Below are 27,966 nucleotides of genomic sequence, written 5' to 3' on the forward strand. Positions count from 1 at the left end.
TTAAGGGCCTTTTCCCATCGCGTGTAGAGCAGTTATTTTTTCACGGAAACAGTAAAATTTCCATAAAGCGTGACTGGTTTTACACTTCTTATTATAAAATGTTTTTACGTTATTGTTTCCGAGACAAATGAATTTGATGTTAAGATAAAATTCATTGTTTTATCTAGTTTAATATTGGTCTAAAAATATTTCAGTTTTTTAGTATTTATCTACACAATAATATCTGTAAGATTACCGTCCGCGAGTGCTTAAGCTTTCATAATTTTTTATAGCAAATCGTTAAAAACGCAAGTTAACATTTTCAATAAGATAAGACAAATAATGTTGTGCTTGTATAAAAGACTATCCTTGTTGGGCCAACACAAAGAGTATTGCTGTATCTACAATAAAGTACTACACACTTCCCATAAATGGTTTATAAACCGTTTGAGCCGATGGATGGATACGCTGACAAATCAATTAAGCTCTGTTTGAGTCTGACACTATTTTCGTTTACACTTTGTCCATGTACACACGGCATGTTTTAACTCAAAATGAAATTGGGATAAAAGGAATAGAGTTTACAAAGTACATCACTTTAATTTTTGAAAGTGGTTGTGACTTGTGACGTTGATAAAGAATTTATATTAAAAGGGCTGTGATGTTATCTACGTTGAGTTAACTATGTAAAATATTACAGTACAGTTCCGAATATTTTTTATGTGTCCGATAAATAATTTAACCAGAATTGTTGTTGAGAGATATAAAGCTCTTATGAAAACAAAAATTACCATATTCAATGCGATCGAGGTCATTAAATGACCAATTAAATATTCTTCATTTTCACTGGTTTTCATAAGCTTGTGTTATCACTAACAATGAGATTTTGAATTATTTTATGCTTATAATACTCATTATAAGGAAATATTGTTAACTTATAGATTCCCTTACACTTTATACGAGGATTATATATTTTTTGTCCTACTGCTTTTTACGAAACGTGATATTTTCGTCGTTCCAAGCAAACTCATCGATTTTATTAAAAGTCCCTGTCAGTGTCGCGATTAGCATACAGTAAAGTTAGCTGGGAATATTTATCATTAGTTAAGAAGTTCTGTCTTTAAAAAATAACTTTAGACTTTACTAAAATATCATCTAAAGTTTTAATAGTATTAAGTAAATAGAAGAGATGTATGAAGAACATTGATTACATTTCATAACATAATCTATTTAATAAGCCTCCACAGTATCTACTTACCAGACTTAATTATATTTTCTCAGAAATATGTACAAACAAATTGGATAAAATGTTTTTGTTCAGAACATAACAATCTTACGTCACGTAAATGTATGCTATTTCAGCGGAAAATAAACGCACTGTAGAGACTATAATAATAAATATAGTATGCTTATTGCTTATACATGGTGTTCAAAAGCAACGTCAAATATATTGAAACAATAAATATGTCAAGTCTTTATGAATTTTAACACTTTCTCGAACTTTTTGTTACGTTTAGGTACGCTGTTTACATAATGTATAATTGCTACATTGTTTTTTATAAACATTAACTTAAAATATTACATTAACAAGTATCGTCGCAAAATTTGAATTGTGATTTCTTATTTTAAATCCATATATCCCATTCCGTGCAAATTGTCTTTTTATTTGGTAACTAACTTTAGCAAACTCAATTAAAACAACACTTGGTTAATTCAGCCTTAGTACTTCGAAATGGTTTTCAAGTGTTTTGATCCCAAACTAGTTTGATCACGTTTTCATTAACGTCACAGTCGAGCCCACCCTGTATAGTATATAGGTATAAGTGGATATAGCAGTTCCCGTAACGGGAAGGTCGGAAAAGAGCCAAAAACAAACAGGGGTTTGTTATTTATTCATTCAGTATCGATCTAAATACACCCTCTTTGTGTGACGATATTTTATTAGATTACATTCTTGAACTTGCTGTAGCAATTAATTCTGTATAATTAGAAAGGGACTGTATTCGGGAGGATATTAATATGGATAGTAGATTTCTATTAAACACTAGCGGTCCGCCCCGGCTTCACCCGTAATACATATTCACGTTTTCTCTACATAAGAACCATCCTCGTACTTCAAGGAATATAATAAAAAAAGAATTAAAGAAATCGGTTCAGCTGTTCTAAAGTTATGCGCTTACCAACACATTTTGGGATTCATTTTTTATATTATAGATTTTGTAGTAATGCGTAGCTTGTGCGTAGCACGTTATACGTTTTTATCTTCATCACATTATAGTGCGTGTGTGTACGGCATTTTGTGACTTTTAGATGTAGGTTTGTGATTAATATTTCTTCTTTTATCGGAAAAGAAACAACCCGAAATATATAATATGCAAAAGTATAGAGAAACGAGAATATTAACTTGCCTAACCTCATAGGGACTTCCAAACTATTTGTGTAGCATATAGGTAGGTATCTACATATAATAAGTTTCTGCCAAGAATAGATTGCCTCACCTTGATTAAAGGGAAGTTGAGATATTATCAGCTTTGCTTTGATGACCAATATACATATAGACTGATTGGGAAATTCATCTTTGTATCAATATTAAAGTTCTAGTATAGTGTAATATGATGTGTACAAGATCTGGGGTCTTGGGAGTTGAATAAAAAAATCTAATTGGTTCAATTGAAAGATAATTACAAATAAACAGCTTGCAGTGTTTGTGTTATTTACTATGCATAGATACCTAGTTATATAGTAACATATTATATTCCTAGTGTTTAGGACGTCAGGTATACCTATAAATTAGAAAATTTTAGTTTATGGTGATAAATTTTTCGTGAGTGAGGACCTAAATATTATCCGTTGAAAAATTAAAGAATATTGAATTTCGAAACGATCTACATATAGGTAGGTACATATTATAAATAATATAAATTTAATCGAAATAAGAATCACAAAAATCTTAACAATTTCATAAAATATAACGGAGAGGAAACGTGCGTTTGATAGTAAAAAGTTCAAAGGATATTTTGGCCAGTAAAGAGACTTGAATATTTAATCAAAATATTTCAAACAGCTAACCCTCTTTGGCCCCTGCTAGTTAATATTTAATGATCAGTAATTATTATTCCCCGCTTTCTTGTATAAACTAACATAATTAAAATTTCAAAAGACAAGGCCGAATTTTCCATTTAATCAGTTATAAAATTCCGTAAGTCATTTGCAATGTATCAAATGTTGTAAAGAATCCATTCCAATGTAGGTAATATCCCTAATAAATATTTAGCAATCGCAACAAACTTTAACAATTAAAACGTGTGCCCTCTCAAACAAAATTAAACTCTGTAATGTAGGTAATACTAGATGATAAGTTAGTTTAGTTTAAAGGTCTCTGAATGACTTTGCCTTGGCATTCAAACTTTAAACGTCGAAAACAAAGGTTGAAATCTGATTTATGTATAATGTTAAAATAATTTAATTTATACTTTGTGTTGTTACATCTTGATGGAACTACATTTTATAGTAAAGAAACACACACTAATTCCATTTTATTTAGATTTTTATTACAATAAACTACGACCGGTTTCACAACATCATCCTAAAATAATTATTGTACAACGTGTAAAAATTATTATTTTTGTTCTATAAATGATGCAATTTGATATATATTGGATTAAAAAAATCAATCGTTTCGTAAAGGTAAAATCAAAATTAACCAACCAAAAACTTCAACCCTGGCAGAGCCGAGGCGCATGCTTAGTAGGAATTAATTCAAAACTGTTATTGTCTCTTGTAAGCTCCGTCGTTATATTATTTGAAACGAAAGGCTGTTTTATAAATAGCCGTCATAAAGATGCCCTAAACCCGATCCCCTAATTACGTAGCAGGGAAGAGGTCTTTCATCTTTTATCAATATTACGTAGGCTAGGTTAATAACTGTAGTACCTATTGTACATGACTTCATTATATTGGACTATCTTATAAGCTTACTTTTCTAAGATTAATTTCGTGTTGAAACTTACGGTAAAATTTACCATTCTTTTAATACAAGCATGTACCTAATATTTGATCAGAAATGTGATCCAAACAAAACATAATTCGTAGCACGTAATAAGTAAAAAGCATACTCTATTTTAAGCAGCCGTCTAAAAATGGACACAATACCTTATACGGATAAATTTTCCAACTTACTTACATGATAGAAATATCAGTGTGAAAGCTTCGTGATTGATTGTGATCCGTGTATCGGGGACATGTTACATGTGTTTTACAAAATGGAGGTTTGAAAAGATAATACCGCTCTGTAACATATCTGTGTTTATTTTCAAATAGAATATCGTATTATAATATTACAGTATGTGACAAAAAAATAAGTAAGGTATTTGCCCGTAATCTGCAGCAGTCAAAACTTATGAAATTAATTTCTCTACGTAGACATAAGGAGTAAAAATTGAGATGTTCTAAAGTTCTTACAAAAATACTAAAACAACTTTTCTACGTATAAAATCAAATAAAATATTAAGTAAATACGTGGGATAATGCAATACACGTGTAAATATGAATAAATCCCGTCTCAACAGGATTACAATTCGAATCACACTTTGTTATGTCAAAGCTTTAGCTTTCTTTCGTGGATATTTTATTTTATAAGGAAAGCTGTGAAATCTGTTTTCATATTTCATTTTTATTACTTATATTTCTATTAGGTACGATATTTTGTTGTAATATTAAGAAATAAAAAATTATACTAACGTACATCTAAATATCTATTTCAACACTTGCCGCTTACGTTTATCTTAAAAATATGTTTAAGCCAAAAACATTTTGCTCTTTTTCAAAGAAAGAAAGAAGTTCTATGTTTCGTTTTATAATTTTGTTCACTTCTTTATTTCCAATCCGACATTATGAATGATTGATTATAAATTTTATAGAAAATAACATAAGAAGTGTTCTATAATATAATTTATTTTTTTTACATTTTATTTGTGACTTTAGCCTACCTCTGACCTTTCTCTCTACCAATAATATTTAGCGTGATGTAACATAAGGAGACCTCTTTAAGCCGCTACACGTTCTTGTTAAAATGTATGAGAATGACCAAAATAACGATTTTGTTAGCTGCGAAGTTTAGAAAATTGAAACATTTATAAAACTAAGTTTTTTATGACGAAACAATTTGAAGAGGAAATTCTATTATTACCTACATCTATCTATATCTACATATAATAAATCTGTAGAAGGGTCAATTCTGTACATTGAAAATATTGAAAAAATAAATAGCAGGGGGTGTTACTGGATCGATACCAAACCCAAATATGTGATTAAAAAAATTTTTGTCTGTCTGTCTGTCTGTCTGTCTGTCTGTCTGTATGTGAAGGCATCACGTGAAAACTAGCGGTTCGATTTCGATGAAACTTGGTATAATTATACCTTATTATCCTGGGCGTAAAATAGGATACTTTTTATCCTGGAAAAATACGTAGAAAAAAATTAATCTTAATTTTTCAGTTTTATCCATAGACGTTGTTCCGTAGAACCGCGAACACACGTTGCGTATTATTATAGGCCTAGCCGTATTTGGGAATTGGGTCCAATAGATATTTATAAGATGTTATTGACAGAGGTACTCAAAATGGAGAAATAACCATCCACGCGAAGACCGACATCCGCGCGGACGGAGTCGCGGGCGGAAGCTAGTCCAAAATAAAATCGTAACTGAGTCTTCATAGAATTACAAATTAAAAATAAGACTGATCAAAAACCATATTTCCTCATCTACTTGGAAAGTAAATCGAAATTAGTAAAGCTCCTGAGCAATGATTACTTTAATCAAAGTTAATCAACTGCAACGTCCATATAAAGTAGCGTCTGGCCATCGAATGTTCTAGTTCGTTTACATATATAGCGAATCCAATTATTGTTCTGTTTAGTATTCACCTGCCAGTTTCATAAGCAAACTATAATTGGTGCCCCTGACATGAATGGGGTTGAAACGACTGTTATACGAGGGATAATGTTCAAGGCCGAATGTGTGCAGTTTAAATATTGTGAATTTGTTATCATCAAGAGTAAACTTTTATAATGTGGTTATAATAAGTTTAGTACCTAGTTTGCTCTTTAAAAGTTTGTTATTCAATATTTTTTAAATATGGATACTTTTATTTATTTACTTCATGCATGTCACGTCCTTTTAGCAAGTGAAAAATAAGAGAGTCGTGTTCAATGAATGTAAAACATTTCCTTTTTTTCACGTGAAATGTGACATGTTTAAAAACAAAAGCGCTGAAAGTCAGATCAAATTTCGTGGCACAATGGGCGTTTTTCCATTACCCGGCCCGGCACCGGCACGGCAACGGCATGGTCGGGGACCGGTACCGGCACCGGGACTTCGTTTTTCCATTGCGCCGGTGTCGATGCCGGTTTACGCCCGGTCCCTCCGCTCCGCTCCCTCCTACCCGCCCCGCGCAGTTACACACTCACACGGCTACAATTCAAATAAATATGCAATACACATGCAATTTTGCCGGGCCGGCACAAGTGGGAAGCTTGCTACCCCGGCGACGGCGACGGCACCGGCAGGACTCAATGCCGTGCCGGTGCCGGGCCGGGTAATGGAAAAACGCCCATTATCAAAACCAGTCCATTAATTTTCGCAACGTAGTTGAAAAATTCGTGAATAATGCTATTTCACAGCAGAAAAGCATTCCAAAGCATTAAATTTGCGCTCGTTTCAACGCATCGCTTCAATGGCTATAATATTTGTGAACACTTGTAGTGTTGATGTTATTGCAATACATAATATTATTATTTATGTTATACACTCGGATGCAAAAAAATCGCACACCCAGTACATTTTAAGTTCAGCCTCAATTTTTTTATTGTATGTTATCATTTATTTTTTAATAAATAGAGTTTATGGTAAATAAATACCGTAATTTAATGTTTCCTTTTATCGCCTTACAAATAGCTATTTTATTTAAAAAAGTGAAAAGGTAATCGTCTATAAAGAGCAAAAGCAATATCTACCGACAGAAAAAATTAAAAAAAATCAAAAAGTTTAAAGATGAATCTCAAAACATAATATAAACTTATGAGAAGAAATGTTTTCATCAAAGTAGACTATTACCATTTTCTTTTCCACCACTTATATGGATATTGGATATACATATAAGATATATTGTACTAAAGATAAGCTGCATTACTGCTAAAATACAATTAAAAAACCATAGCATTAAAGTTGTATCTCAAAGAACAAATTAGAATTAATTTATTAGAAATAGAAAACCTTCAATGAAGTGAGACGAGTTATCTCAAAGCTTCTTCACAAAGAAACACGACATAAAAAACACTTCTGTGATAACGTTGATAAGAACATAAGTACTGAGCCAGCTTATTAAACTTGGCTATGAATTTTGTTTGTAATCCGATGTGCTATTGCAAACTTTAGACCGCTGGAAAATGCACGCTTTTTTTAGTAAAATGTTTTTTTAGAATTTTCATAGAGGAAGTTTTAAATTTGAAAAACATGTCAACATGGTGAAATCATGATTATAATAATTTTTGAAATATCGTTATTTTGACAAGGCATACAAATGGAAAGCAATATTTATAAACAAACTAGCGGTCCGCCCCGGCTTCGCCCGTGGTACATCTCATACACACACATCTACATCTACATAAGAACCATCCTCGAACTTCAAGGAATATTATAAAAAATTTTTTATCGAAATCGGTTCAGCCGTTCTCGAGTTATGCGCTTACCAACACATTTTGCGATTCATTTTTATATATAAGATAAGAAAACACCATAACAAAAGTTGCGTCAGCAAGTCTTCAAAATCCACAAAAACTACCAAAGATCCTATAAGATAAATATAATAAAACAAAGTAGTATGAAAAATGTCACGATAACAGTTATTATCGTAGAAGACTTAATCGTTTGGGTATGTAACTACCTAGTTAGTTTCTTTAATTCTGTATCTAATTCATATGCAAGATGTCGAAACTGAAGTCGATTTCATACGTGTCGAATTACATTCCATGTACATGGATATGGTAATGCCTTATGAATGTAATTATGTCTCTGAAATACAGAACTATATTACACACCCACACATGCAAACAATAGCTTTAGGTACATATTTTATTAAGTACAAAATTCCTGCACTAGGTATATAAATAAAATAAATACATAAATAGATAAATAAAATATATAGGACTAACATATATGAAATCAACCAAGTAAAACTAAGGACGTAGTTTGTTTACAAATAAATTTAGTTGATATAGAAATAGAACTGAATTTTTCCATATGGAATTCTTTTAGATTTCAGAATGTCGCCGTCATCGGATAGATGAAGGTCCTTATTACTAGGGTCCACTGTATTCCCAATTGACAAAAGGTCGGATAGATCATTTATCACCAACTCGAGTTTCTTTGTATTTTCTACTTACTTTGTACTTATTACTTGTTCATTTTTACACATTGCCATTTATTTATATAGTAAAGCAATTTACATCATTCAAATGCCAATATCGGCTAGCAATTTATCTGAAACTACCTTATTTCGGTCTTCTTTTTGCCCACTAATAATTATAAATTCGTTAATTTATTGAAATACACAATAATAAATTTAAAATATAAAAATAACTGCGTTAAAAACAACCGACTTCAAAAACGGAAAAGTAAGAAATAAAAAAGATTTGATATTATTAATTACTACATATTATTTTTATGTGCTACCTATTTACTAAAAAGGTTTGATGTCGGTGCATGGGCTTAATACTAAGTGCTTAGTGTTTGGCACCGACTTCAAACCTATTTAATAAATAGCACATAAAAATAATATGTAGTAATTAATAATATCAAATCTTTTTTATTTCTTACTTTTCCGTTTTTGAAGTCGGTTGTTTTTAACGCAGTTATTTTTATTTAATACTTTTTAGTGTATTTTTCAACACGAATCAAACGAGCCCAAACTCGATAAAGTTGAGTCAATATATTACTGAGTTCCTATGGCCACCTTCCGATTCCATCATCAGATCAGCTCCATGTCATGATAATGTTTCATCGCTATCCAATTTACATTCGTATACAAAATTTCAGCTCAATCGGTTACCGGGAAGTGAATCAAAGTTACTTGCTACATTGAAATTAAGTCATCGAGTACAGACAAAAATGCTCATAAAATAAAAACTACTAGGCCTAGCCGAATAAAATTTTTATGGGACCAATTCGACACCATCCCGCATCGAACAAAAAAAGAATCACGTAAATCGGTTCAGAAACCTCGGAGTAATCGGTGTACATACATAAAAAAAAAAAAAAAAAATATATACCGGCCGAATTGATAACCTCCTCCTTTTTTTTGAAGTCGGTTAATAAGTATAGTCAGAAATATTGGAGGATAAATAATTCACTCCTCACAATTTCCATTTCGCAAACCACAAATTTGATTATTTGACACGTCAATTCAAAATGGCGGGTAATAATTATCTAGAAGATTGATGTTCGAATTTCTCTCGCATAGAAGTTGTATCAGACACGGAATTGATTCAACAATTTAACTTCACTCACTTTTGCTTGTTTCTAGAGTTAATTCAATCATCAATTAATTATTGACTGTTGACTTTGCTGGCTTTTAAATGAAGTGTGCTTAAGTTTCGGAATTGCTTATTTCAGTATTTAAACTAGTCCGTTTTGGGAAATAGGTACTTGAATTTAACTTTTGCGTTGATTTCAAACGATTTGTAAGGTAAATGTTTGAAATAATATTATATATGTATAAGGTGAGGATTAAATGTAAATTTTTTTTTTTATTATACAAGAGCATTTATAGGTACACTTTTCATACAAAAGGAACTATGTGCAACCTTTCCGTATGCCAGCATAATGCAAGGTTCAGAAAAAAACTTAAAGTTCATTTTAAAAAGTTTCTATAAGATTTCACTTAGATTCGATTGAAAGATAGGATTATTAAAACCGTTTGGCGTATTAGGTACAGATAAATGGAGGAAAAAATGTTACTATTGTAATCGCTCAGTTAAAAAGGATAGATGTTTTAATAAAAAATGTTGTGTGGTTTTATGAAACCACGGTAAAAGTGAAACTTTTTTTCACACTATAGACATTTAACCACAGCATTTAACTAAAAATTATCGTATTTGTACGATAATTATCGTGTATCGTGCGTCACGCGACATGCGCTACACAGACCAAAAAGTTTGAGACGATGTAATAAAAGTTTCACTTTAAAATCCAGCGTAAGTACAACTTTAAAATGAGACATTTATTCATTTCCTCTCCATTTATCGGTTAACTAAAAATAGATACGAATCTATCTTGTAATTTCCGCATTTAAAGATTTAAAAATGTACTTACAATCCAAACATGTATATGGCCACATCGCCGCTTCCCATCAGGTGGGATTGTGGCCAAACCTCTGCCTATTGTTAATAAAAAAAAAAAAAAAAAAAAAAATTTTCATCCACTATTGTATTTATGTACATATTACTGTTTTCCAAATTATCAATTAGTTATTACATTCACACATAGATATTATATCAAACTCTAATGCGCACATGCTTTTTATCTACCAGTCTGCTCAAATCCCGAAAAACACTGCCATAACAGCCGTTCCCAGCACAGATAATAAAATAAAAAAAAACATACTCGTTCAAAGAGGTACTTAGTGTTGATATGATTATAATATTGCCCAAAGTGTTAGGGTAGATCGACAAACGCTAACACTATGAATTATTTTTTAACTAGCTTCCGCCCGCGACTCCGTCCGCGCGGATGTCGGTCTTTGCGTGGATGGTTTATTTCTCCATTTTGAGTAACTCGGACAATGACATCTTATAAAATATATCTATTGGACCCAAATACGGCTAGGTCTATAATAATACGCAACGTGTGTTCGCGGTACCTACTACAGAACAACGTCTATGGATAACTGAAAAATTGAGATTAATTTTTTTTCTACGTATTTTTCCAGGATAAAAAGTATCCTATTTTACGCCCAGGATAATAAGGTATAATTATACCAAGTTTCATCGAAATCGAACCGGTAGTTTTCACGTGATGTCTTCACATACAGACAGACAGACAGACAGACAGACAGACAGACAGACAGACAGACAAAAATTTTTTTAATCACATATTTGGGTTTGGTATCGATCCAGTAACACCCCCTGCTAGTTATTTCTTCAATATTTTCAATGTACAGAATTGACCCTTCTACAGATTTATTATATGTATAGATTATATAACTTTTACTGTTTTACATGCCTAGGGTAGAAAAAAAATAGCTTACGTGACTCATTAATAGTGTACCTACTTACAGCATTCTATTAGTGAAATAATTTTCATGATCAAATCGATACTTTTGTAAATTTACCCCCATATAACATACAAATTTAAAAACTTTACCAAGTATAAAATTTGAAATGAAAAAAGGTTGTAACGTTAAAAATTCTTTTTCAACGTTGGACCTTGTAAATGTAAATGTTGTCTCAATAATTATAAAAGGTTAAAAAATATGAAATTCGTGTTTAATTTTTGTAACAATGTATCCGAGTTATTTTCGTAACAAAAGCGATGTAAACATTCTAGCGAGACTGAAATTGCGTGTAATGTTTACGTGCCGAGCTTAGGGCGTGTTACATGTATAATATAGGTACACGCTTTAGTACCTACGTATATATGGGAAAATATTTTTTATTGTAATTGCCTTCTATGTAATTAACGATTATTGTCATACTCGGTTATAATATGAATAAATAAAATCGTCAATTTATTTTTATTTCCTAAGTTGACTGTTCCATATTCGAAATTTAAATTCTTTCCGATTCGATAATTAATAATCTGTGGTTAACTACAAAAAAATGGTGCAAAATGTTCACAGGGAATTGTGTTAAAAATATAATTCGTATGTTTTTCCAAAGTATAATTGAACGTGATGGGATCAAAATGAAGAATGAATTATTTTTTTTTTTTATTCTAACCAGATATATTGACCTGAAAATAAAATGTAAGGTTCAAGCATTGGTTCAAGGTACGTAATGTTTTATTTCTTATAGTATCTAACAATTTTCTTAAATACATAGTTATTTAAAACTAGCTTCCGCCCGCGACTCCGTCCGCGCGGATGTCGGTCTTCGTGTGGATGGTTATTTCTCCATTTTGAGTACCTCTGTCAATAACATCTTATAAATATCTATTGGACCCAATTCCCAAATACGGCTAGGCCTATAATAATACGCAACGTGTGTTCGCGGTTCTACGGAACAACGTCTATGGATAAAACTGAAAAATTAAGATTAATTTTTTTCTACGTATTTTTCCAGGATAAAAAGTATCCTATTTTACGCCCAGGATAATAAGGTATAATTATACCAAGTTTCATCGAAATCGAACCGCTAGTTTTCACGTGATGCCTTCACATACAGACAGACAGACAGACAGACAGACAGACAGACAGACAGACAAAATTTTTTTTAATCACATATTTGGGTTTGGTATCGATCCAGTAACACCCCCTGCTATTTATTTTTTCAATATTTTCAATGTACAGAATTGACCCTTCTACAGATTTATTATATGTATAGATTATGTGGTCAATTACGTAATACCAATTTCCAATTTCAATTTAAACTGCTACATTTTGAATTTACTTTTTAATACATTATTATAGTTAATTTATGTGGCCCAATGCACCCAATGGTCGTGCTCACTATTTGATGTTAATTTTAATTAAAACAAAGTGATAAGTTCGTGTGTCTTGTTATTAATTTAGATTTCTATTGTTCGTACATTTAGGAATAACAAATTTAGCTCATGTCGTGCCACTTGTACAAGTTCTACATCTATACTAATATTATATTATATCATCACGCTAAGACCAACAGGAGTGGAGCCACGGGGGTGAAACCGCGCGGAGCAGCTAGTACTATTATAAAGACTTAAAATTAATTCAATTAATGGAATTCAATAAAAAGCTGTGTTGTGCAAAATTAATTATTAACTACAATAATTCTATACTTATTCCGTAATATTGTTGTTAGAAATAAATGTTAAATATTCTTCGTACATAAATACATTACTCTTAAAAAAGCTTTTTGAAGTGAAAATTCTTTAGGCGCGTTGAAAGTAAAATTTCTACTCGCGTCATGGCAATAGCGTCACATTATGGAGTAAGGAGATTTTGGTATCGTTGAATTTTACCAAAGAAGTTTCATTTCTGACACGTGATCTCGACACAGACGGTCTTTTTATTTAATCAAACATTTTTCACGCTAAATATTTTACATTCGTAGTTTATTACATTCTGAATGTTAACAGCTCTTATCGTATCTGTTCACTCAAATACCTTTGCCATTTTATGCTCGTACAATTTAAAAACTTATTTTAACTCTCGAAAACATTTTAAATGTAGAGAGGATTTTTAGTGTAAAATTTTTCAAATTTATTCTTTTGCGCTGAATATAGCCATAACTTTTATTATTCTTTTAAAAGACGTTTTTCAGTGTTGAGGTCTAATAATACCTTTTTTCTATAGTTAATAAATAGTACAGAGACAGTGGTTCATACAGCTGCGCAAATCATTTTTCCACTTCTATATAAGCACATGACACATGTGTGGTTTAAAGATTCAACACCACTTCATAGTATAAAACAAATTCGCTTTCTCTACGTATGTATGCTTAAATCTTTAAAACTATGCAACGGATTTTGATGCGGCTTTTTTTAATAGATAGAGTGGGTTCAAGAAAAACATGATGGAAAGTTTTGAGTATATTAGGTTTAAGACAAAGCTGGCGAAGCCGTGGCCGGAAAGCTAGTACCTAGTGTTGTAAGTTTTGCTTTATAATCTGAGACACAAATAAAATAAGCCTGACTTTTTTAAACAATTTCCCAAGTGTTGTTTAAAATACAATACACATTTACTACGGGGATCATGCAATGTTAATTTATGTCAGGTAATACCGAAATGAACCTTTTGTGTGCAGTAATCCGGAAAATCTGCAGCTTTTACAATGGCAAGCACTCTCGTGTCTGTTTAATGAGTTTCACTCGGGCTTTCGTTCGGAAATAAGAAAAATATGCTTTAAATTTGCACCAATCATAAATTAATTGAGTTCAATAAAAACGTCTTTTAAAACTTTATTATATATTTGTTAACGAGTTTTCTCGGTCGAGTAAATTAATTTGTAATACAATACCAATTTTGTTTTCATTATTTGCTATAACTGGTTTTCGCACATTTCATTTACGTTGAGGGCAAATCTAATCTAACTTTCCTAAACTTTGGTTACGAGGTTTCTCTCAATACCATACGCTAGATTTATAGTCGCTTCCTACAGGAAGTACCGAAATACAATGAATAAATGATATCTTGTTTGGAACATTTGTTAAGAAACTTTGTAAATGTGAGTTTAATGGGTCAAATTGTAGTTGTTATTGTATTTTTAACAAACGATCAAGAAGGCTTAAATGTGTAAATAATAAAAAAACATTCTCTACTTATAACATTAATTTAAAACGTTAATACACAGCGTAAATCGCTACAAATAGAAGTAGAAGAAATTATTCCAATAAATAAATGTACCTAATACAACAATTTCATCCCATCGAACGAGGGCGGGAAACGTATTAAAGCAGTGTAAATAGAGACCTTGTAATTGTATTTTTCTGTTGTGTCAACATGTTCATTAAATTGAGCAAACAGTTTTCGGCTGTGTGTCGGTTAAATATTTATTTAGAAACCCTTCATATATTTCGTTCGTTTTGCTAAAGCGGGCTACTCATATACCTGCAGCAGGGGCAATATTGGAATTGCATCCTGGTTGGCTCCTTAATTGTGATGTGTATAGGCAAGCAGGGGCAATTTAGCAATTTATTTTACGACGAAATTGCTCCAACCGCCGTGCAACCGATATCGCCTCTGCGGTAGGTAGGTGAGTAGCTGACTTAATATTTCGTAGCGAGTTCATATTTATGATTGGAAATAAATTCGTCAATCAAAATTGCGTGGAAAGTAGGTCAATGTTATTTTCGTTATTGAATTCGTAATTGAATTAGCTGCTTTGTTAGAACATTGGAATTGTTATCCAAATCTCTTTACTCGTTTTCATTAAATTTTACTTGCGTATTAATAGCAGAATATGAATCGATTAGTGCTACAATGTAAAACCTAATTATAAAACTTGCGATTTAATAGCTTTTCACAATACCAAAATTATAATTTGTGTGGTACAGATTTTTTATCAAATCAATGAATAAAAGAATATAACATTGGTATATGGTTTGTTTTAAAATATACCTACTTATAAGTTACATTAGCGTAGTAAATATCTAAATAAAAATAGTTAAGTACATGTAATTTCCTTAGTATTGTCTCATGTACCTACTATTTTAAAACTAAATCTCTCCATATAATCTAACAGTGATTTATTGTAGTAATTCCTCCGTATAATACTAATGTACCGAGATAAGCATCTTTTTAGGTCATTACATTATTGTCTAACTAGGCTTGGCAAGCTCCACTCGCTATAGACGCTTTTATTTCCACATTATCTTATTTCATACTGTTTCTACATATTGAATATTCTCTGTTAAAAGTAGTTAAAGTAGTTTATAAAGCTTCCGGAGTTAGAAAGATTTGGTAAACAGAAATCTTAAATTTTTGCATGACATTCGTATACTCAAATTCATAAACACAAGTGATAACTGCGTTAAAAACAACCGACTTCAAACTTGCACTTGCAAAATTCACAAATACCTACAGACAAAAATGCTCATAAAATAAAAACAACTGGGCCTATCCGAATAAAATTTTTATGGGACCAATTCGACACTATCCCGCATCGAACAAAAAAAGAATCACGTAAATCGGTTCAGAAACCTCGGAGTAATCGGTGTACATATATAAAAAAAAACATACCGGCCGAATTGATAACCTCCTCCTTTTTTTTGAAGTCTTTTAAAAAGATAGCAATACTGTACTCCTTCTGCGTCCCTTCCTATTTCCTGCAAAAACTCAACAATATTAATTATTCGTTTTCACTTTCAAATATTATCTTTTTATATCTCACAGCGGCCAAGACAACAGAGTCTCGGCGGAGTACTGCGGCGGGAGGGCAATTGGAAGTGCTTCCTCCTGACGCTGATGATTGCCGGCTGCCTCGCGTCCGTCGCCTGGTGCAATACTGCAGAAATCGATAGGCAACTTATTGATCTTACTAAGTATGTATACATATACGTATTTTATTTCAACTTTGTTTGAATATAATTTAGTATATATCTTGCTAGACTGTTATAGAACATCTCATTAAATAATTGATAAACTGTAACTGTAAAAGTGCACAAAATTAAAGTTAATAAGTAAGTGAGGTAAAGTACACTCCATCGTCGTAACGTAATATCTTCACTTAATTTTGTTTAACGAGCAAGATTTCATTCATTGAAAATTTATTTTACTCATTAAAAATGAACTAGTTTATTCTTTTTTCATTTATTTCGAACATGGACTATAATTTTATCAAATCCCACAGGTATCCAATAAAGCAGACAGTTCGCGAATCACCCTGTGACGTGGGCTACGCATACATCCCGATAGCATTCGTGCTACTCCTCTATTTAGTATACTTGGTGGAATGCTACCACAGTACAGCCAGAATACAGTTAGCCAGGCGCGTAGATGTGGCTGCAGTGTCTGCTAGAGTACACTCTATGAGGACAGCCACTCCGAGGGTCTGGTAAGTTTCTCTTATCTTAATTTGATTATTGTAGTCCTCTATTTAGTATACTTGGTGGAATTCTACCACAGTACAGCCAGAATACAGTTAGCCAGGCGCGTAGATGTGGCTGCAGTGTCTGCTAGAGTACGCCACTCCGAGGGTCTGGTAAGTTTGTCTTAAATTACATTCCTACATCATAGAAGTTTACATTTTAATGTTGTCAAGAATATCTAGGCGACATTAAAACGATAAAAATCATAGCAATGTCAAGCAATCAATTCACAGTCATTTCTCACAACCCGGTCTAAAATCCACAATAATTTGATTTGAACAAACGAATTAATCTTCAAATCTCGACCAGTCGCGATAGAACAATTCAAATAAGTATTTGACCCTTGAATTCAAGCGGTTCAACTACGTAGTTGTTGAATTCATGTCTAGTTATAAACTTTGGCACTATTCCAAGCCATACTTCAACTGTTTCGCCTTAACCTTTCAAATGAATGAAAATTTACTGAAATTCCTTCGCCTTTGCTGGGGAATATTAACTGCGATAATCATTCAAATTTACATATAAAGCTCTATGTTTACAAAATTGCGTCGGTCGCTTACTTATTCCATAAGTTATTAACATTATTTAAATAAATACTGTATAAAATAGAGATGTAAATTAGCTATTAATCTAAAAAGAGTTGATTAAAAAACCAATATTTGTTTAAACTTAAATTCAAAATGTAACTTTTGCTACTATTCTGGGAAATTGAACGTCAGGGTAAAGTTATAAGCCGCGTGTCAAGCTACTGTAATACGATTAAATAAAATAAGCTGCGCGTGGGAATTCCATCGCAAATTCGGAATGTTGGTACAAAATGTACTTATTTCATATGAGTTTAATACTAGGAAAATCTTATGTATCCATTTTGTTACGAAATAAGATATCAGCAAAATTCCGCAGCCTACAAGTTGATTCGGAGCGAAACAATAGCGTTTGCATTATTAGTTTAAAACTCGGAGTCGCAGATCGCTGAACCGTTAAATTAGCCAGCCTTTTACGTGTAGGGTGCTTGACTACGGCTAATGAAACTACCTAGTTGGGCCTGGACAAGCACGCCTCTTAAGTTTTGCCCCTTCAGGAAACATTTAATTGAACGAAATGAAATAAAAATCGGAAAATTCCCAGCGTTTTGCACTCGTAACTTTTTAGTTCTTGCCGCTAAATTGATTCCGCTCGTAAAAATAAATATAGCATTCAGTATTGCAAGTTAATATTGCTGTTAAAATAAACCTATTCCTATTTTTATTTTATTAAAAATCCTTAAAATAAAGCGTTTAAACGCACTGAATATACACGTGGGGAACAATTGAATGAAAACACGGAATGCTAAAGTAAAGATAAATTCAAAGGTTGTTTTAAATTAAAAATGAATTTAATAAAAGCGGCATCGTGTTGAGCAGAAGCAAATTATTATAAAGCTTTTAATGTAAGCGGATTTAATTTCAGAGGCACTACTTTGTACTTTGAATTGTTTGAACCTCTGCTAAATTACAACAATTTATTGTGGCACTTATATTAAAAGCAAATATCTATTTATAAAAACACCTCTATAATTTCTTCATACAGAATTGTAATAATAAAATTAAAACAATCACTTTTAGTGGAAAAATTGAGACACTATATGGCTATATGGCTCGCGCTCGATCCCTCGTTCATGAAATAGTGTGTGAAAATCATCGTATTATTACTAAATGTTTATAATATTTATTGATTTTGTTTTCAGAACTTCCCATTTCTATTATAATTTCATTTTTTATTGGTATATACATTTGTAGGCCACATTCTCTAATGTGAAAGTTTAAAGCTACTCTAACAAAACTAATAATTTAACCCAGAATATTTACCATGATCATTATATAACTAAAATTTATTTTTAATTTATATCAAGGCTTTATTAACTCGTAACATAAACATTGTCTTTAACAGGTGGAAAGCAATTTGTTACCACTACGTGCGACGGAAGAGACAAGTCACTAGATACAGGAACGGCGATGCGTATACCACAACACAGGTAACATATTTTACACGCAATATAGATTAAATATGAAATATATATAACATATTTTACACGTAATATAGATTAAATATGTTATAATAATGTGCAATAGAAAACTCGATAAATTATGCAGGATGAAAAATGAATGCGGATAAAATGTATATTCAATAAAGGAAGGTTTTTCCAATTTCATATAGTTGAAAAATAGAAACGTTGACGTATATTTTTTACAAATAAAGAAAATAGATTATTCTCATTACTCATTTTTGAAGTGAAATTTTTTTAGGCACATTGGAAGTAAGATTTCAAGTTCGCGACCTGGCAATACCGTCAGGCAATGGAGTAAGTGCTGATTTACACAGGGTCAGTAACTGACTACAAATTCGCGGCAAATCAGTGCTGACCCGAAAAAAACCCTGTGTAAACAGATTTGAAGTCAGTACAGAGGCTTGAACTCAGCGCTGAGTTGAATATTCGGACACGAATATTTTAGAGTCAGTTGGCGCCCCCCGCTACCCGCGCACCCCCAAGTCAGCCAAATAAACCCCGTGTAAACAGACAAGTCAGTGCGTGGTTATCATTGCTGCTGCGTTGTAGAGTGACCACGTTTTTTTCGCTGGCGATAAAAATGACCCGTAAGCGAAGACGAAACCTTCAAATTGTTGCAATTATATGGCAAAAACGAGTGCCTTTGGGATATTAAATCCCTATATCCATTTTCTTACCCATTGTCGTTTATTTTTAGTTATATCTCATTTTCTACAATTTCTATTAACTAATTCAACAGCAAAATTGATAAATTTTTCAACAAATAATTAAATCGTCGTTTCAGTTGTTTTCGCGAATTCATTTTTCCCACTGACTTCACAAACGTGTGGTCACCGTGAGAAACGCACCACTACTACTTACTTCATGTAAACAGTTAAAGTCTGTCGCGGCGCCGAAATTGGCGCTGCGACTGACTTGTCTACTGACCCTGTGTAAATCAGCACTAAGGCGACGTTTTTGATATCTTTGAATCTTGCCTATGAAGTTTCACTTCTGAAACTTGTGCTCGGTACATACGCTCTTTTAAATACTTATCTCGTCCATCAATAATTGAATAAATTGCCGGATTTCTCTACATTTTCATAATAAAACTTAAAACACATCTCTCTCAAACAACAATAGACACACACCTCACATCAAATAGAGTCAAACACACCCAAATTCAATTGTATATATGGAATATTGCCGCTGTACAAGCATTAGTTACTTCCAACCCCTTTTGATATGCTAATCCTTCACCCCACATCGGAATACATTACGTAGTAAAGAATTTGATCCCAATTTTTGTACGAAATTAGTTACAGGGAAATGTCATTAGTCATGCTTAGGTACACTATTTATACACGATCCTATACACGATCGGATGAACTGGTATAGCCTAGGCCAAACTACTTTATCCTAAGACCAATAGGATAAATTAGTTTAGACTAGGCCAAACTATTTTATCCTTAAATAAATACTTTAGGTTTAGGTTAAGTTAGCCGTTAGGTTAGGTTAGGTTTCTTAAAAAAAAAACTACACAGAAAGAAGGGAAGCGGGGACGACTCCGTCGACGCGCAAAAAAAATGGCCTAGCCTGAACTGATTTATCCTATTGGTCTTAGGATGAACTAGTTTGGCCTAGGCTATACCAATTCATCCGAACGTGTATAGGACGAACTAGTTTAGCCTAGGCTAAACTAGTTTGTCCTGAAATCGGGTTTGGCCGGTAACATATACAGCTTTACTGCACAAGTGTCATAAAAAATCGAATAATTTTACAACCGTTATTCAAATACAAACGCAAAAATTAAGATCACGTAACAGAAAGGATTAGAATAAATTTTAAGCGATAAATATGGCAGCTTTACGCGATAAAAATATAAATAAAAAGATAAATGGTTCCGTATTCCAGATGATTTGAACAAAAATAATGTTATTTAGGATATAACGGAAACTGGAACGTGTGAACCGTTATTTGAATAAACGGGTAAATGCCACTAACAATGTTATTGAAATATGTTTCCCAATTTAGTTTCAAAGCAAAGTGTGAAATACGGTGTGAAATATGAATATATTATTAATTAATGTTTATAGCTAGCGTATTGAAAACTGTACCTACCTGTTTCTTGTGGAATTGGAATTGAAAAGTTTCTTGTTAAGGCTCTTCTTGTCTTGTAATACACGATGAAAAAAATTTATATCATTTTTAAGGCGACCGAGTGAAGCGTGTATTTCACAGTACCTAACAGACTATATTGAATCTGTGATATTGAATGAAAGCTTATTAAACGTGTACCTACAATAACTTTTCTAAAAATATGATATACATTCTAGTGACATAATAATTTTGATAAAGTTAGGAGAAGAAAACCAAAAATAAAACATCTTTGAATAAGCAATCTTTTTACCATCGATTCGAAATATCCAAACTACTTTTACGAATATCTTTAGGTAGTTGTTATTAACTAAAACATAAATAAGTGCTTAGCTTAGACTAAGTGCTTAGCAAACCTATTTCACATTATATATTCCGTTCTAGGCCATCCTTCAGAACTAATATTTTACAAAACGGTAACCGACTGTAAGTCAGCTGTACCACGGTTCATGCATATTAATGCGCTGTTCCAACCAACGTTAGTTCTACCTGTAACGTACACGCAATATTTAGTGTGTGATTTATTATCACTACATTCAGCAAATTGCAGCGATGTTATATAAAACATTTTATATGAATAGGTAACGTCTAAAGATTCCTGCATAGCAAATATTATTACTATAGAAACTTATCTAACTACATATTATATATTATATACCCTATAAATCCTATAATTATGATAAATCCGAAAGTTTTTGAAGGTTTGAATTTAGGAACTTTTATGTAAAAATGTTTTGTCAAGTTTATAGAGGTAGGTAATAAATAAGGAACAATATTTATATGCTATTATTTATCATGATGCTACACTAGCAAAAACCATGTTTAGTGACATTTAACTATTATTACAAACTTATAATTTGTTGAGAAATTGGTCTTTAACAATTTAATTAGTATTTAATGGATAAGCGTATTAAGAAAATGTTATAACGTAGCGAAACCTTGTTAATGTTTGGAAAAAATATTTAGGTACTCTATTATAGAAAAATGTTTGTAGATTTTATGTCGTTGAAAACAATTTGTCAAATACATATTGCAGAATTTAACACGTTTGACTTTGAATAAACTTCTCGTAGGTGCATCGCCCCGTAGAAGATAAAATGAAATATTTGCATCTGAATACAAAGAATTAAAGTCAATGTTCGATAAAAATGCACAAAATCATAAGAATCGAATTGAAAATATATACGAGAAATTAATTTATTATATTTAGGTTTAGCGTTCGTTTTTAAATTCTTGAATGATCTGGTCGTTGAACTGTCTTTTTCACTTTAATTTAGAAATTACTGAAGCATCAAAGGTTGTTAACTGCAAGGCAGCATTGTGAGGGAGAGCATTTCATTCATTATCTTATCGCTATGAGCCTATTATCAAGGCACCTTTTCAACGAAATATAGAATGAAAATTTCAACTTATCAATCTATTTGAACTCATAGCATTGATCACAGATTTTCGAAGATGGTTGAAACAATATATAGCAACAAACTGATTAGATACGAGTTAAAATAATGCCAGTTTCTTTCACTTATTGTATCACATTAGCTACTTTAGCTGGGCTTTGATTGAAGATGGAACTGATTACCATAAAGCTATCACAACTCAAAATTACTATTATTATAGAACTTTTATTAATAGAATCGCACAAAAATTCTAATGCATTCACACTATGCTATAGAGTATACCTATGAATTATATACGTACACACAACTATAACATGTTTCGGTGACAAGTGAAGTCCCGTGTTCCCCTTGTGTGAGACGGGTGCATATCGCATCAATTCATTCTATATAGTATTGAACACATTAGCCTCTAACATAGGAACAATTACCATTGATTACCTAACAAGGAAGCGACTAGGTCGGAGCATAAAAATTTTCCTGGAAAATAATTTTTCAAAAACGTTAATGATAAATTTTCATAATATACAAACATTAATTCGATTTTCTACGGTTTTCCTACGACAACTTTATTCAATTTGCTATAACATTGAGGTACGATTTGTCGTGTCTTACATGTTTATGCAGTAGTACATTTTCTTACATCTTTTATATTATTCAAACAGGTATATTACGAAAGAGTGAACACGCACAGCGCGAGTACATCTTTTGCCCATGCCTGCTGTGGACAAAAAGACGCATCAAGAAACCTGGTGCTTGATACAAGTACACCCATCACTAAAGTGAGGTTTAGCAAGGGCTTTGCGTTTGCTAACATTGAAGCAGCTAGCGGTAAGCATATCATATTTAGCTACTGTTAGATATATTATATTAGTTTTCTTTTCATACAGTCTTATTGAGTCCATTAATCAATGGAACTTTATGAACAAGAAGACAAGGATTCTGCTCAAGGTCAAATTGTAAGATGTTCGAATACTTTTTTACTCGAATACTTTTTTCAAATTGTAAGATTATCTTTATACTCAGAGTCTTTCCTTATTTTATATCTAGTTTACATATTGTTATACGTAAATCGCTGCGTTCGTACAATGTTGCATCACGATACGTGCACTAGAATACAAATGAGAGTCGTTACGGTCGTTACACGGTGAAGATCGAAACTCCAGTATCAGGCGCTCGTAGTATTTGCAGACATAAGGATTATGAGAAATAAGTAAGCTCTGTTATAGTAATAATGTTGGTAAAACGCGATACGTGTAGAGAAACAATGAATTTATATTCTGTTTTCCAAAATCAAAGCTTTCGAAACACAAAAAGCAACTACATTTTTACCAAACGTACAATATATTTCCTCACTCATATCAAACGTGTTAAAAGCCTCTGCAATAAAAACAAATACGCAAAATAAAAAGAGCAATAAAATAGGTGCTATTTCACTTTTGTTACCATGCCAATAAAAGCTTTGTTGCCGAATGTCGATGCATATCGCGGAACGTTCTAGATGGCACGATATTAAAATATCAGTTCAAGCGATGCAATATTATTATATAGAAAAACGATACTAAGCGTGTCAGACCTGACTCAATGTGGCGTCTCTATAGCATTCATTACATATTATGACACTCATAAGAACGCTTCGATAAGGAGAACCTTTTTAGGATCGATGTCTTATTTATTCGTTCATATGCCCATCAACAAGCCACTTTCTGAAGTATCATTACCAAGTAATAATAGGTAGGATAAGGATGTTACGTAATATACTGAAACAACAGGGTCAAATGATTTCTTTCTAATTATTTATTATCAACCGACTCGAATGCAAAGTAAAAGTACGAGAAAAAAGAATTCACAGCGCAATTAGAGAAACGGATCTTACATGCAAATGGCGTCTATTGCATTATAGTTTTAATAATTAGAGCTGGCGCATCTAATAAATAGCCACGGAGCAGAATTACGTAGCGCAGATGGAGTTTGCAAACTAAATTACGCGAAGTAGACGGTAAAACATGCACATTGCACACTACAGATTATAGTGAACTCAAGGCAAATTGAAACCAATTTAATTGATGTAGTAGCTTTTGTGACGAGAATATTGGCTTACGTGTGCGCTTTCAGTCGGAAGGATAATATTGTTAGACCCGGGAAAAATGCATTTAACGCTGTAATCAAGTATCGATCACAATTATTGGTTTATTAATTAATGTCTAGTAGACATACAATATTGCACAAAGATCGAATTGGTTGGAAATGTAGTCCTGTTTATAATTTTTAAGTTAATTATGGTAATCGCATAAGTAAGCATCCCAAAAATAATGTCTTATTTCTTTTTATTAGATATTACAGTTAAAAAACAAGATGTAACATTTCTATAACCTATTTTATATTCAAATATTGGATTAGAAATGTCTGGAAAAATTACATTAAAAAGTTGAATTTAATCTGTTTCGAGCTTGCCATATTCATTCCGTTTTATCTCCTTTGGGAATGAAGAAATTCAAAGAGTACTCGGGGCTGTTATTTATAGCTCTTTTAGCGGAACTGAAATTTCGATTACAACAAAGAAGTTTTAAATTAATTTTCTTATAAAGCGTAAACCAAGTTTGCGCTCATTAATAATTATTTTACAGAATTTGAAGATCAAAGATCAAGGTTCTTCGCGGAGCATGAAAGATTTGATGATTTCATGGAAATGCGTGAAGGGTTGGATCTAATTGGCGTCAGCTCGTTTAAAGAGTACATGGTGGCTTATAGGTATGGTATACATTTTATGAGATATTAATATTACATGTGTCATGAAACACGTTTTCATAATAAATAGTGTTAATATTTGTACGCTTTACCTACAAATATTTCAGTGTGTATTGGACGTTTAATTAAAACTTAGGAGTAAGCTTTTTGACCGGATTTAATAAAATTAATTAGCCAATGATTGTTTTTGTTTTTGGATAAAATTACTTTCCCCGTATTTTTAATATCTGTTTATTTTAGGGACACCGACCGATGTCCTTGGTATTCTTCACAGCTTCTATTCTGGACGTTGTCTTGCCTTCTTCTATCATGGCCTCTTAGAATTGTTATAGAATGTAATACAGCATACGTACATTATACGGTAAGTTCTACCACGTTCTACGTCGATTTCAATGATAATTTTTCCACAATTTTTTTTTTCATCAATTATATTAAATTTATTGTTACAGATTACGAAAATATTTGGTACAAACTACGAATTAGATCCGAGTCGACAGTTAGACTTGGATACACATTTATCTGACACACTTCCACCCGTCCCAAACACAAATTACTCTTGGGCGTTAGCAGATGAACAAAGTGCTGTTCTATGTTCAGCTCCAAGACCACCTCGAACTCTCCCACTTTCACACGCTTCTACAGTTGATAGTTTAGAATTATTCGCCGCTATTCGAGGTAACTGTGCCATAGTACCTTCCTATTCAGAAGCCATGCGAATTGACGCGGCAGTACGAGAAGAACCCGCTGAAACTTCAAACTCTGGCGTGGTAATTGATATAGAATCGGAAAGACCTACCAGACCAGCAATCAAAGCGGCTTCCTTCGATGAACCGCCCAGAAGACCAAAGGTAACAATATCTGGGACTCATTCTAGTAATAACATAGCCGGTAGTTCTAGATCGAATGAAGCGAAGCAGCTGAATAGAAGATCCTGGGCGGGAGTGTTAACTACAGGTCGTAGTGCTAGACAGATTTTAGAAGACTTAACAAATAACGTCAATTATGAACAAATTCCAGAACCGCAGGTACAAAATAGGGAGGGTGCTATTTATTTCTCAAGAGAACTTTCTCCTATTTCGTCTAGAGATCCATTTGGAGGTCGAGCTCAAACTACTCCTACGGATGAGCCTCCTACGTACGAAGAGGCTTTGAAATTACCAGCTCTAAGAAAGTTAACTAGGTCTATAACTGGGACAGATTTCGGTGGCCCTAGACGAGCGTTTTTGAGAGATGTTCTTTCAAATAGAAGGTCCTGTTTAGAGGGTGTTGGTGTTTTAGCTGGAGCCAAAGCTGTTAGGGTTCCCTGCGATGAATCCGGCGAAGAAACACACCTATAGATAGTGCTTCGTATAATTATGCTATTTTAATGGTGCAATACTAGTTATAAACTAGGCTGTAAAATGACTGAGTGACGTTATTAATATTGTATTTTCGGCAATACCATTTAAAAAGAGCTTACAGTTTATTCTTTGTTTGATAACATGACGTCATTTTATTCCCATCAGTAAATAATATTAACTTGTTCTCAAATAATGAGTAAGTTTATTAATTAAACGAAACCGTTCACCAGTAAAATTTCTGTATAATAACTGTGTCTCATGCAGATATTGTTTATCAAATTAATTTTGCGAAACATTGTCCTTATTAAAACTTTCCGCCTTTGGGAGCTGAAGTCCATTTGTTATAGGTCGATGATAAATGGTACTCGTTTTGGTTATTTATTTATTAAACGACCCATGTATATGCTAATTGTTGAATAATGTAAATATTCCATAATTATAAAGCTTACTGCTTAAGAAAAAGGTAATTTTTAAGGTGAAAGACATTCATAAGACTTGGTACGTTTCATTTATGTGAAGAACAGGATTTGATAAATGCCTTTATATTCTGAATATCGTCAATTATATATGCGACATTTACACTCCTTTTGGAGTTATTTCTGCAGTACCATATTATATTATTCCAACTGATTAAATTGTAAATAATAACATTTTATAAATACCAAAGAATCGGTCAAAGTTATGATAACTACTAAGGCAGTGCCTTCTATCGTAAGATAAAATGAAGTTTATTTATTTCGTGTCCTTATGTTTCCTTTGCTGTTTGATTCATTTATGAAAGTAATTTAACTTCGAACTTTTATTTTCAGTGTAAAAACATTATTTTACCTTTATAACGATTTAGTCAAACAAGCAAAATGTGTCCGTACTTAAAAAAAATTGTGCGTGTACTAGTGTACACACGTAAGAAGTGAAACTTCTTTATGACCATATTTTTCAAAAAATAATTTACTATATGCAACTTTACAGAAATACGTAAAATCACGCGTGGTAAGGATAAGAAAAAGATGGCGCGCGTAACGGAAAAATGTCACGCGTAACGAAAAAATGTTGCACTAAATTTTTTTTCCAACCCCAATAGAGAAGTTTCACTTCAAAAAAAAAACTCTCTGTACCTTTCAAATTAAAAGGCATTTACTTAATGAATTTTTAAGCGAAGCTTTTAAATAGGTTAAGCTGGGCTATTTTTATTTTGGTATCTAGGATGTTAGTTATAGGAACATAGATAAGCCGCTCTAAATAAAATGTTGATTAATATAGATATTACGCCAAAAGTGATACTAATTTTAAGTCTGAAATATTCGATTACGTACGTTTGATGGAACCAACTAAATTAGAATTCGCTTGTAGATATTATTAAAATTTTGAACTGCTGAATTAATACGTGAAATGGGTGTATGTCAAAAAATATTGTGATCTTGCTGTAAAAAACTTTTCTTCCTTTTTTTGAAGTGTATTTTTTGTTTTCGTTAAAGCTTTTAGTAAACAAAATCTCATCAAATACGCACACATTAATGATACGTTAATTTCTTTAAAAAAATG

General features: G+C 32.3%; 1 protein-coding gene across 1 annotated transcript in view; it reads left to right on the forward strand.

Annotated features, from left to right (window-relative positions):
- LOC123697443 (transmembrane protein 151B-like) overlaps positions 1-27,271 on the forward strand; it is a 36,153-nt gene extending 8,882 nt beyond the window's left edge. Inside the window, exons 2-8 of the mRNA XM_045643963.1 lie at positions 16,065-16,213; positions 16,522-16,725; positions 18,689-18,773; positions 23,002-23,167; positions 24,964-25,087; positions 25,325-25,445; positions 25,534-27,271. Coding sequence (XP_045499919.1) covers positions 16,065-16,213; positions 16,522-16,725; positions 18,689-18,773; positions 23,002-23,167; positions 24,964-25,087; positions 25,325-25,445; positions 25,534-26,421 — 1,737 coding nt within the window. The 3' untranslated portion in view covers positions 26,422-27,271. The remainder of the gene's footprint in view (positions 1-16,064; positions 16,214-16,521; positions 16,726-18,688; positions 18,774-23,001; positions 23,168-24,963; positions 25,088-25,324; positions 25,446-25,533) is intronic.
- The last annotated feature ends 695 nt before the right edge of the window (positions 27,272-27,966 follow it).

This window comes from Colias croceus, chromosome 14, assembly GCF_905220415.1.
Source record: "Colias croceus chromosome 14, ilColCroc2.1".
In the NCBI taxonomy this organism is placed as follows: Eukaryota; Metazoa; Arthropoda; class Insecta; order Lepidoptera; family Pieridae; genus Colias; species Colias croceus.